Source organism: Sinohyriopsis cumingii, chromosome 3 (assembly GCF_028554795.1).
Source record: "Sinohyriopsis cumingii isolate HCF-2022 chromosome 3, ASM2855479v2, whole genome shotgun sequence".
Taxonomy (NCBI): Eukaryota; Metazoa; Mollusca; class Bivalvia; order Unionida; family Unionidae; genus Sinohyriopsis; species Sinohyriopsis cumingii.
The window spans coordinates 80,072,359-80,085,337 of NC_142963.1; the positions used below are offsets into that span (position 1 = coordinate 80,072,359).

Genomic DNA, 12,979 nt, shown 5'->3' on the forward strand with positions numbered 1-12,979 from the left:
TCTAGGCTATTTTGTGTATGTCAGTGTATTCTTTCAGAGGTGATCATTCAGATTCTTTACATGTAGTTAGTTCTGAGAAGGGAGTAAGCAGATTCTGTGATAATTGTACTAAGTGTTTAATTGCGTGTTGGATTTGTCAGTTTTCTATGCAGTGTGATCATCAGATTCAGTTGCCCTATGAGGTGTGTTAGCATCATTAGATTCAGTCACTTGGTGATGTGTGTTTCACATCGGTAGTGTGTTCAGTGTGTTCTGTGGAACAGGATCATCAGATTCATTGTCATCAGGTGGCATTTAAGCAATGTGTTTACTAATGTTGTTTGGTGTATCTAGTAGGTTTCTAGTTCAATCAGTTTACTTAATGTGCATGCAAATCTTTTATATGCATCTAACTTAATTATTGAACTACATGAACTCTATGTGTGTCTGCAAAGTAGATTTTGTAGCGGTTTTTGAAAACTTTATACATCAACCGCAAATGGGAACAAGCCGTGAACATTGCAATGGATATAAACATGTTTATAGTTGTCTTAGTTTCATCATATATGACTTTCTTACAGATTCTTGCATCACAGACTTGCTTACAACTCCACTCTAGATATAATGTCATATTAGTATTGGTATCACCATAACATTGTGTGCAGGCATGGACCCCAGAACAATGATACCTTGGCACTGGTTCTTGCAGTATTATCCATTTATGATGATTCACAGTCATATAATTCTTAATATGAAAATGGTTCATAACTGCTTATACTGATTGTGATTTTCATGCTTATTTTAACAGAACTGCAGGTACTACTTGTCCATATATATCCATTCCTTGGAGCTCTTTGCTGCATATTACTGCAGTTCCACTCTCAGCATGCAGCGTTGTTTGGGCATTCAGTCCCTAACCCACTCAACTTAAAGACATAACAAGTTGTGGCAACTCTGCCTCAATACAGCGGCAATTCTGCCTTAACAGTTATGTCAGTCAGTCACACTGGCAAGTCCCCCTCAAAACATCGGCAATTCTGCCTAGACATCAGTCATACTGGCAATTCTGCCTCATAGATAGGGCATGTTGGCCATTTGGCCCTGACATCAGTCAGACTGGTGATTCTACCTCATAGTTACCGCATGCTTCTCTACCATCTTACGACAACTAACCTCATGTAGTGGAGGGTGAAACCCAAGGAATGCCAAAGATCTATACTAATGTACTGTTTTATAAGGCTAATTAGTTGTTGTTTAAAGAGTTTGAGACTACCTCTCTATTAGTTCTTCTTATGCTTTAATATCATATATACAGTTCACCTGTCAGTCACTCCAGCTAGAGGTACATATGGTCCACCTGTCCACCATTCCATATATTCTAGATTGTGTAAATATTATGTTAAGCACTTCATTTAACATGCCTTATGGAATATATCCTATTACTAGTATCAAACATAAAAGCCATGGATACCCTACATATACCTTGATTTATTGTTCTATAGGTATAAATTGCATTTTGGTAATAAAGTATACATCTACTTTTGAGGACCTTGCTGAAGAAAGTCAGCAGCACTCAATAGTAACCACACTGTCCATCAGTTAGTCCATTTTTCAAAGTTGTTTGTATGACTGTTCTACCACAAATCCATCAAAACTTTGATTTTCACTGGATTAAATTAGTGGGAATTATTGTGTTTGTACCAGATTTGGTATGCAGCTTTATATTAATGACAGCCTGAAAGAGTTCAGTTTCTAGCCGTTACTATCTTCACATTGTTTTGTTTTTGTTGACTTTAATGGCACATTTGATACATTATCTAAGCTATATCACACTGAGGAATAGGGAACTAAGTTCCTTTCTCAATGACACACTGAGGCAGTCAACCCAGGCTGCATGGGTGGGTTTTGAATCTGCAACTCTCAGATTATATACCAATTCAGCTATTGGCTTCCTCTGTCCTTATTTAGAAAAGATATGGTCATGATTGCCTGTATGTCCCTCAGAAGTTTGATTCCATCTCTGCATCTTGATTTTCTGAAGATTGTTTGACTACAATTAAATTTGTCATGCAGATATATATTGACAAAAATGAGTTCATTTTCCAGTATCCCACAATACCATTTTCATGAGATATCACTTCCATCATTTAAAAAGAGGTATGGCCCGTGATTGCCCATCTCCTTGACTTTGGTTTCTGGTTTCTGAAGCATAACTTTACCAAGTTTTGTTACATTTCAGCTAATTTTATTATGAAGCTTTGTATTAATGAGCCATTAAAAGATTTCAGTTTCTTCATGAGTTATGTCCCCTGATTGCCCATACTTTTTGTTTCTGCAATATAGCTTTGCCAAACTTTGTTTTTTTAAATTTTTATTTTAATCAAATTTTAGTTTAATTTCTAGCATTCCTTTAAGTTGTTGAGAGGAGTTATTGCTCCTCCTTTAGGTTCATGCAGCATAATTTACCAAGGTTTGTAGGATTTCATCCATATTTAGTATGGGACTATATAATGAAGACCTTGTACAAATAAGCTTTCAAGCACTTCCTTATATAATTTACATGAGTTACATCCCCTGATTGTATTTCTTCCTGACTTTGGTTTCTGCAGCATTTCCCTGTGAATGTTGGATCAGGCATGCAACTCTATACTGATGAGACTTTACATTTACAACAGTTATGGCCCTGGCTTGCCCTTACTTCTTTGGTTTCCACAGCATGTTAAATTTCAGCAGATTTATCATGCATCTTTCTTTTGATGGGATCTTGAAAGATTTGAATTTCCAACTTTTCACAACATCAGGACTTATGTGTCCTGATCGGCCATTCCTTTCCCACTACAAGTCCTTCTATGTATCCTGACTGGCCATTCCTTTCCCAATACAAGTCCTTCTGTGTGTCCTGATTGGCCATTCCTTTCCCAATACAAGTCCTTCTATGTATCCTGATTGGCCATTCCTTTCCTAATGCAAGTACCTCTACTTAAGAACCTGTAAAGCAAATTGTAGTGAATATGGCCCATGGTGGTGCCAACAAATCTGCAGTGAATGTGGCCCTTTTGTGGTAAACCCATCACTAATGCCCTAATTTTTTCTTACTTTCCATAGCTGCTAAAACCATATTTTGTCAAATTTCTTTATTTTACATTTTTAACATCACAAAATAATTTCAAGGTATCAGTTGCTATTACAGTTTTAAAATGAATGATAACTCAAGTTGTTATTATGATTTCTCATTTATATCTTCAATTTGTAATCCAACTGTGCTCATGATGTTGTTTGGTACCAAGCACATCTTTGTTCTGTTTGTAGCAATGCAACCATAGTTGTAAGAATCATCGCTGTAGATGATGCAGCACCAAAGTTCATGAACACTCCATACAGCTTTTCAATTGATGAAAATTCAAAGCCAGGGACCAAGGTTGGATCTGTTTTTGCTGTAGATGTGGATAGCAAAAACATTAGCTACATACTGAATTCATCTGGTAAGTTTTGTTATTAATTTAAGAATTATCCTGATGATGTTTGGCCTCAGGGGATATTAACTTATTTCCAGTGAAATGAGTTGAACAAACTGCAAATAATAATAATAATGATAATGATAATTATTATTATTATTATTATTATTATTATTATTATTATTATTATTAATTAACATCAAGTAGTTTGCACGATTTGTATATTCAGTCATTTTGAATCACATAGAAAGAAGCTAAACTATATCGTCAACTGTCCTAACTTTGTGCCTGTCCTAGAATTATTGTGTCATGTTTCTCATGACCTTGCGCATTTGTTTTGAGATCCTGATGTCATCAACTGGGTCCGGACCTTTTGTTGACAGTAAAGGTAAGTGCTGATTAAGAAATATTTGAGGAAATAAAATGTAAATATATATTACAATACAAATTTTAAAAAATGGAAATGTCCAGCTGAATATTTGTCACAAGTTTGTGGACCAAGATTAAGTTTTAACTGTTTAAGCCAGGACCACTGTTCACATGTTGGTTTACTTTACCTTTTTATCAGTGTGAAACCCATGACAGAAGTTTGTGAGACAGCTCAAAGGCAGTGGAAAAACTTAGTTAATATAACCTACACTTATATCTTGTTAAGAAAAATTAATGTAATGGAAAATTATACATAATCAAATTTCCTTTGAAATAATATATTATGAGTGTGGAAAAAAATCTTTGATATGAAATTTTAATATTCACCACATCTTTAAAAATGATAAATTTATCAAAAGCTTGCAAGAGAAAAATGTCGAAAAATGACTTGTTTTCTTTGATATTTTTATCATTATTATTTGTAAGTGTTTTATTGCAGATAATGTTTGTTTAAAAGAAATGGAATATATCACAGATGCCAATACAGTGTATTAACAATAAAGGGACATTATAAACAATCAATTTATACATCTTGGACTACTTGTGTCATTCCAATTCTACATCACATAACATTTATTTCAGGGGCACAAACCATGGAAGTACATCCAGAAATAGATAAATTTTGACATGCTTGGAAAAAAACAGTAGCTTGCAAAGAATTTGGAGAGCATATAAACATTGTTAAACAATTAATAAATCAGGCAGATATAATTTGACACTTTCTACAGGTGATTTCAATAGTTTCACACAATATTATGATAAAAAGCATTAAAATTCACATTAAGGGCATGAACCATGGCAGGTTGAGGATAGTAAGTCTGTAATTATTTTATTTTTTTTGTTAAACGCTGTTGTGTCTCTTTTACAATTACTTCTATTATTAACATTATCAATGCCATATTCAGATTACTGTGTGCTTACAAAAATATTTTGATATGGGTAGATTAAGTGAGATTTAACCTCATCATACTGAGTGCATAACAATTATATCATTTCCCCACAGTGTTTGCAGACAATGTTCAAAGAGTAATTGAGCTCCCATATCTATGTTACAGGCTAATACCAGTAATATATGACACAATCTTTGGAATTAAATCAATGTTTAATTACCTCATGATAGTAAAATTAATCTGACACATTTTACACATTTTAGGTCTGCTTCCATTGTTTTCTGTATAATTTCCATTTGAAAGGAACATTTTAAAAAATAATCTTTATCAATATGGGTCCTCAAAATAATGATGATAATGTATTATTTGATAAAAGTAGGTGACAGCAACTAAAGTGACACAGTTCAATTTAGGCTTCCTTTTTAAGTATGTACACTTGGTTTCGATTACAGGAGACAGATGCACAGATAAACCTGTCTATAGAGGACACCTAAGGGGCCACAATAATTTCTCCATTTTGGAAAGGTGTAATTTTAATAGACATTACATGTGAAAGTAGAATCACTGTGGGGGGTCATAATGTTGTCATTTATGAGGTGTCTATTATATAGAGGTGTCTGCTTGTAGGTTTCATCGGGAAGAAACCTATCAATTTTAGGATAAAAAGGCAAAATTCAGGTCACTGTGACAAAATGAATTTTTTTCCTAAAAAATAGAATCATGCATCTTTACAATGCATTCTTGTGGTATAGGACTTGCTCTTGGGTGATAATGTTGGAAACTGTTAAGATTACCATCTTAAAACCATTGACACACTTAAGGGGAATAAGGAGATAAATTTACATGTGCATCCAACATTGGACCTAAGCCATACCACTGGATAATACTTTGGATATCTTAAAGATTCCCACCCGATAACCTTGGAGCCATGGTGGTACAGTGGTTAAAGCATTGGCTTCTTGATCAGAAAGATACAGGTTAGATTCCCACAATCAGAACCGCCTAGATAGGCTGCTATGGTGTGTCCATGGGCAAGGCACTTGACTCTAATTGCTTCTGCATGATATAACCTTCAGAGTGTTGATATGCAATAAAACATCAACCCAACCCTATCATACTGCAAATGAAGAAGCCAGAAAACTTACTGGTATGCAATATTACAACACAGACCCTTGGGTCAGGTCACACACATAGTAGAAACACAGGGATATACAGTGGCATACCGGCTTCAGTATGATATAACCTTCAGAGTGTTGATATACCATAAAACATAAATTCAGCTCTATCATACTGCAAATGAAGAAACCAGAAAACTTACTGGTTTGCAATATTTAGACACAGACCCTTGGATCAGGCCATACACCTAGTGGAAACACAGGGATATGCAATGGTATCCAGGCTTAAGTATGATATAACCTTCAGAGTGTTGATATGCCATAAAACATCAACCCAACCCTATCATACTGCAAATGAAGAAACTAAAATACTTACTGGGCCACTGGACATGACAATTTTCCAGACTGCTGGTCTTTTAAGACTATATTCATGTTTGTGAGACATCTTGTCATGAAATAATAAGGGAGTGGATAAGCAAGACATCTTGTCATGAAATTAATAAGGGAGTGGATAATTAACTAAGGTTATATTCAGGTTTGTAAGTCATCTTGTCATGAAATAACAGTGGAGTGGATAAGCGAGACATCTTGTCATGAAATGAATAAGGTAGTGGATAATTGACCAGGATTATATTCAGGCTTATGAGACACTTTTGGCATGAAATAATAAGGAAGTCAGGATAACTGACTGTAAGATGATTGTCAGGTTTGCAAAATATCTTGGCTTTAAATAATAAGGAAGTGGATAACTGGCTGTAGGATTATATTTAGGTTTGTGACTCATTGTGGCATGAAAAAAATAAGGGAGTGGATAAGTGAGACCTCTTGGCATGAAGTAATAAAGCAGTGGATAAGCTAGACATCTTGGCATGAAATAATAAGGGAGTGGAAAATTTACTGTAGGATTATATTCAGGTTTGCAAGACATATTGACATGAAATAATAAGGGAGTGGATAAGCTTGACATCTTGGCATAAAACAATAAGGGAGTGGATAAGCATGACATCTTGGCATAAAACAATAAGGGAGTGGATAAGTGAGACATTTCGGCATGAAATAATAAGTGAGTGGATAATTTATATTTTATTTCAGGCAGCTTCATTGGACAAGTATCTGCACACATTGTTAATGAATCAGTTAGTCACCTGACCTACTGCATCCTGGCCAGTCAAAATTCACAATACATTCAAATTGACAGTCACACAGTAAGTATAATGCTTATGACAAGAGCTGGGTACCATGAAAAAATTGTACCATGGCATATCACCATTATATTATGGACCAACAATTTAATTTCTGGATGGTGGGGCCTGGGATTCTTTTTAATTTCCAGCTCTCACAAAGCTGAAAAATATCTTGCTCTGATTTATAGCAAGATAACACCATGTAATATCCATTACATTATTTACAAAAATGAACTGAGATAAAATAAAATAAAATATCCCAGCTTTAAACAAAATCACAGCCTAACCCCCACTTCTGAAAATTGCATGGTCAATACCTTATATTAGAGAAAAGTGTCATATTATGTTAATTGCTACTACATGGTGTCTTCTAAAGTAACTAAAGTGAACCGACTATGTTTACAACGACAGCCTGTAAAACATATTTATATTAGAGGGCTTGTTGATGCAAATATTAATACAATATTGACAATGAAGCTGATAATTGACTGGCTGCACAATTAATGTAATAGAAGGAGAAACAGTGAGTGGGATGTTAATGCCCAGTCAATATATTTATTTATCAGAGAGGTCCATTAATACACTTATTCAACAAACTAAAAAATATTCAATGGACTACAGAAATTACACAAAATTCAAACAGGAAACAATTGCTCTCCTAAAAGTCTTAGAATGATCCATTGTCTTACAAAGGAATACATAAACTTGACACATTCACATAACTAACAAATAACTTTTTAAATCTTAAATATTTTGTCCTTTTTTACTCCAAAAGTGAATCTTTTTCACAACATCCCTTTCTTCCACCATGAAGGCATACACGACTCATGTGATGCAGAATTTATAAATATCACTGAATTTGTTGTAGTCCAAATTAATTTATGATAATGCAACTATTTTGTAAAAACATTAAAAAGTTTACTTCTGGAAACATCCAAGTACCAGTGTTACATATACCGGATTTAATTCATATTTATTTTAATTGAATTGTTTGTCAGTTTTAAATTTTTATTCTATTATATACTATTATTAAGTAAATTTATTCACTGGAGATTATATTTTTCCAGAAAATTAGTTGACCTGAGCCATTCTTTTATAAACACCAGGTGTTGATCTAAACCTTGACCTTGTTTCAGAATATGCAGCAACCTTCGTAAACAGGTTCTGTTTTATTTTAAAATGATTGGTTTTTGCCAGGGTCATTTTTGGTGTATGTGGCATAAACACGATCACCTGATCCCCCCTTTTGATTTTGCAATTCCAGTTTTTCCATTACTATGCATTTGTTAGTTTTAATAGAGATGCTTAGAGAGAGATTTCTCAGTTTTGGGCTTTTTACACTGATGTCAAGTTATTTTGTTGTAGCCAGATTTTGAGTTATAATTTTCTTCAGATCAGTTGGATTTCGAAAGGATTAAGTCTTTTTTCTCTGGAAATATTTTGAGGAGTGCTCACACAGAAATTTTGGAAAGACACTGCGTACAAATTTCATTTGGATTTCCAACACACGAGTGCCATTATTTGTATTTCTACAAGGAACTGTAGATAAGCACAGTACTGACTACAGCATACATCATCGTCATCCATCTTGGATTTTCCATCAGATTCAAACTTGAAATTATTAGTACATTTATTACTAAGACATTTGCAATTTAATTCATGGATTATTCTTAGATTATTTTTTAATTTGATTCTTGAAACCGTTAAGTTCTACTCCTTTTTTCATTTTTACAGAATTTTCTAAGGAAAATAAATTATTTGTTAAATTTTAAAAAGCTTGTTATTTTCACTGTTCATGTGTTACTGTTTATTCAAGCCTAAACACATAATAACCACTACAGTAAAAAAAATACTGTGGTACGTACAGAATGGCAATAAACAGGTACACCAGTAATGCTGCACACTTGTAATTATGACATTAATAAACAAGACCGACATCCATGAAACTGTTGATGATCTCTATTATGCTGAATATATGACTTTTGTGAACATCTTTAGCTCCATGCTAATCCTGATCAACTTCAAAAATACATTTACACATAGATACAAAATTTGACATGATCGTGCTGCTATTTCTACCATATGTACTCACTAATAAGTTGAGTCCAACTGCAAACAACATGGACCCTGATCTGCCATTGCATAATGCACTGGCAGATCAAGGTCTATGTTGTTTGTTTTACTTATTTCTCCAGCATAGATCCAGATCAGCCATTATTTGAAGGCAGATCTTAGTTGGCAGTTTGGGATTGAGCACATGCAGAAATAAGCATAAATGAAGATGACTATGTTCAGAGAAAATGCATTTATATTTAAGAATATTTAAAATAATCAACTCGCAATAAACATTACATATTTTGTTTTATACTTATATACAGTGACATATTAAAGGTTCAGAAAAAAAATATACAACACTGAAACCCTTAAAAACGTAACCCTCTGTATACAGGACTTCCAACTTCCCGCATTTTTCCATCGCTAGCATCATCATTGTTTCCAGTAAATAGAAATGCCTCAGCTATGAAAAGCAAAACAAAACTTTTGATCCCAAATTTCAGTTCTACACTAAAACTAACCCCATAATATTTAAGCTCACTTTGAACCTGGAAATATATATTAACTGCTAAATTACAGGCACATAGTGGGCCATATTATTAACAGTCAGCAAATACTGTAGCAGGTTTCTTGGTAAGAAAATGTCACAGGGTACAGAGGTTAAAACATGTGCCCACACAGATTAGGCAGGCAGTAGGCTAATCTGAAGTCTTGCACCATAAAATAGGCCAGCTTTTAGGTAAATTATTAATAATGAAACAATCATAGCTAAGCCATTTAAATGTATTTATCTACTTATTATCTTATTGTCATTAATGCTATGTTATGTTTGTATCAGTGAACATAAAACATTTCTATTGTGGATTTTTTTTTACATTACATATCAGGCATCATTAATTATGCATTTGGTCCTGCTTTTGATACTTTGCAAACAAATATGGATAAAACTCAGATCCAATTCAATTGATTTTTGTGAGAAAAATCATTACATAACTGTACTTGGGTAAGCCATGACTGTAATTTGTCTTAACTCACAAGGCAAGTTGTCAGAACAACCAGCTAAGCACTGTAGGGTTGAATTATCCGTATTGGATAAAATTAGTCTGATCAAAGATTAACTGTTTTCTTAATTTTTGCCATTCTTTCACAAACAGACACAGATGTTCTCTCAAAATCAAATTCTCTCTCTCTCTCTCTCTCTCTCTCTCTCTTGTGACACAAGTGCTTATAGAGACATACTTTTTAACAGCTATGAAACCCTCAATGAGCTGAAGACCTCCAAAAACTGAAAATAAAATTATGTCCCATAGGTTTTTACAGTTTTACTACAAGAACTGTACAGTATTTCACAGTATTAATAAATTAAATTTGGACCCATAGGTTTTCAGTTTTGAGGTATTTTACTGTATAAGAATTGTACAGTATTTAACAGTATCAATAAATTATTTTCTAGATATTAAGAATTACATCAATGATCATATCCATTTTCTTTTTTTTTTCTGCTTTCCATGTGCATGGGTAATTTTGTATCATTTATATACAGTGGTAGTCCTTGTAATTTTAACACTAATGTTGTCAATATGTTGTAATTTTAACCTTAATATTGACAGTATGTTGTAATTTTTAACCATAATATTGTCAATATGTTGTAATTTTTAACCTTAATATTGACAATATGTTGTAATTTTTAACCCTAATGTTGTCAATATGTTGTAATTTCAACCTTAATATTGACAGTATGTTGTAATTTTAACCTTAATATTGACAGTATGTTGTAATTTTTAACCTTAATGCTGACACTATGTTGAACTTTGAACTGTGAGTTACTGCAACTATAGTCTTGTCTAAATCAGACATATGGTTGATATTGAAGTGGGAAGGGAATTGCACAGGAGGTGTTGAATGTCACCAAAGGTGAAGACAATAAATATCAATATTTATTAAATTTTTGGAAAGACATATGGCATATTGAAACAATCCTGACTAACTGTCAACTTGTATTTTTATAAAGTGCATTTGCACATATCATTAATGTTGGAGATAATTTATAATCTCCATTTATTGTTTACATTCCCTTCATGTTAGAAAGTCGTACCGGTTTCCAATGCAAATAATAGTAACTGTAGTATCACTTTTTGTAATATGATGCCTGGACAAAGGAAAAGTGATTTTATACAATATGTAAATCATATAACAATGATTTGTTTAAATATTTATCATCTGGGTAAAGATTTTTGAAGCTCAGTGTGTACATGACAGGATTGTAAACTGTAATCACTTACCTTGTATTTTGCGAGAGAAATAGGCAATTGTATCCATTTTTCTCCAGGATTAAGGTAAGACTCGTGTAAGTTCATAACTTTTCGTCACCAGTGTGATGAAACCGTTCATCATCAATGTTGAATCTTTGTATAATTTATTGTGAAATAATTGCTATTTTTGTCGTTTGAAATCAGGCGCCATTTTTACTACTGTGTGTATTGGGCGCTCGTCTTTCCACTAGGAGGCGCTCAGGTTAATCTTTCCGAATTCTTCCATATTTAGTCATATTCGTGAAAACTTTGTCATGAATTTCCCGAGTGTGTACCCAAAACCTATAAATTGGGGTGAGATCTGCCGTTTTGGCAGTTGTGGTTCTACTGGATTCCGATAAAGGTCTCATGACTAAGCAAAAAGTCTCAACTGATAATTTCAAGCCTTAAAAGCAAAGTAGACTAGTTACTACCGACACATTAAATTTAGTACTCATAATGACTACTATAAAGTTTCTCTGAAATTGTTTCAACGTTTATTTCCTCGTTATATCAGATAAAAACTCCCACTGAGGGATTTAGCTGACGACATTGTCACTGTGTCGTCATGAACACAGCCGTCTGCTATCCATTGGAAATTTAATATTCCGATTGGCATTATCGAATTTCCTATTCAATTTCATGTAACTTTTTGAAATCGCAAATTTCCATCCATTTTGTAGTGGTTGTGTCATTTAGTTGTTTAAATAATATACCCGACACAACGACACACTGTGTCGCTCAAAACGACACATCGACATCCGGTTTCAGACTGTGTCGCTCAAAACGACACATCGACATCCGGTTTCAGACTGTGTCGCTCAAAACGACACTGTGCCTCAGGTCTCACTGGACAGTTTATCTGGTGAATTTTCATCCGAATATGACCAATTACAGAAAAATGAGAATAATTTTACACTGAAGGTACAAATAAAAACAAACTAATGATTTTTGTAGGAAGCATACATGTGAGATTCTGACTGCAGTAATCAGGGTAATTCCTGATGCAACTGGTGGTTTTTATACTGAACCAACACTGCCACCAACCCCTAAATTTTACATTCATTTTTGACAAGAAATAGCTATTTTGAATATTTTTCTGTGACAAGGCAGCTAAAAGAATCAGTATGTGCCTTATGTATGAATAAAGTTCACTAGTACTATAACAAATTAGCATACTTTTCATCACCCCTCAACCATCTAGATTTTTTTATATTTACCTCTGTAGCAGACACACATTTATACGTAAGCCAAGTCAACAGCTCATTTGCAGCCCAAGTTACGCATTTGATCTCCAGTGCAAATCTGTGACAGGCAGTCACCAACAAGCCAACCTATTTCCAAGCCTAACTCAAAGTAAATCTGAACCACATTATAGATTTAGCTTATGTGTGAATTTATAAATGCTAGGCTTGTGATAATTAGGTTCATGCCTTCTACCTTAAAAATTGGGGGGGGGGGTCAAAATACGAAACTATTCAGTGAGACCTCAGCCAACAACCGCGACACACAATTAACATCCGGTTCCAGACTGTGTCTCTAACATATTTACCATTGGACTCTAAAACACAAACCCGGGTC

The 12,979-nt window shown here is 33.9% G+C and overlaps 2 protein-coding genes across 2 annotated transcripts in view; both read left to right on the forward strand.

The window, feature by feature from the left end:
- The window catches only part of LOC149803179 (uncharacterized), a 303,327-nt gene that overhangs the window by 139,042 nt on the left and 151,306 nt on the right, over positions 1 to 12,979 (forward strand). The window lies entirely within an intron of this gene.
- Positions 1 to 12,979, forward strand: part of LOC149803180 (protocadherin Fat 4-like) — a 137,117-nt gene that overhangs the window by 79,315 nt on the left and 44,823 nt on the right. The window contains exons 19-20 of the mRNA XM_089952795.1: positions 3,289 to 3,461; positions 6,961 to 7,073. Coding sequence (XP_089808921.1) covers positions 3,289 to 3,461; positions 6,961 to 7,073 — 286 coding nt within the window. The remainder of the gene's footprint in view (positions 1 to 3,288; positions 3,462 to 6,960; positions 7,074 to 12,979) is intronic.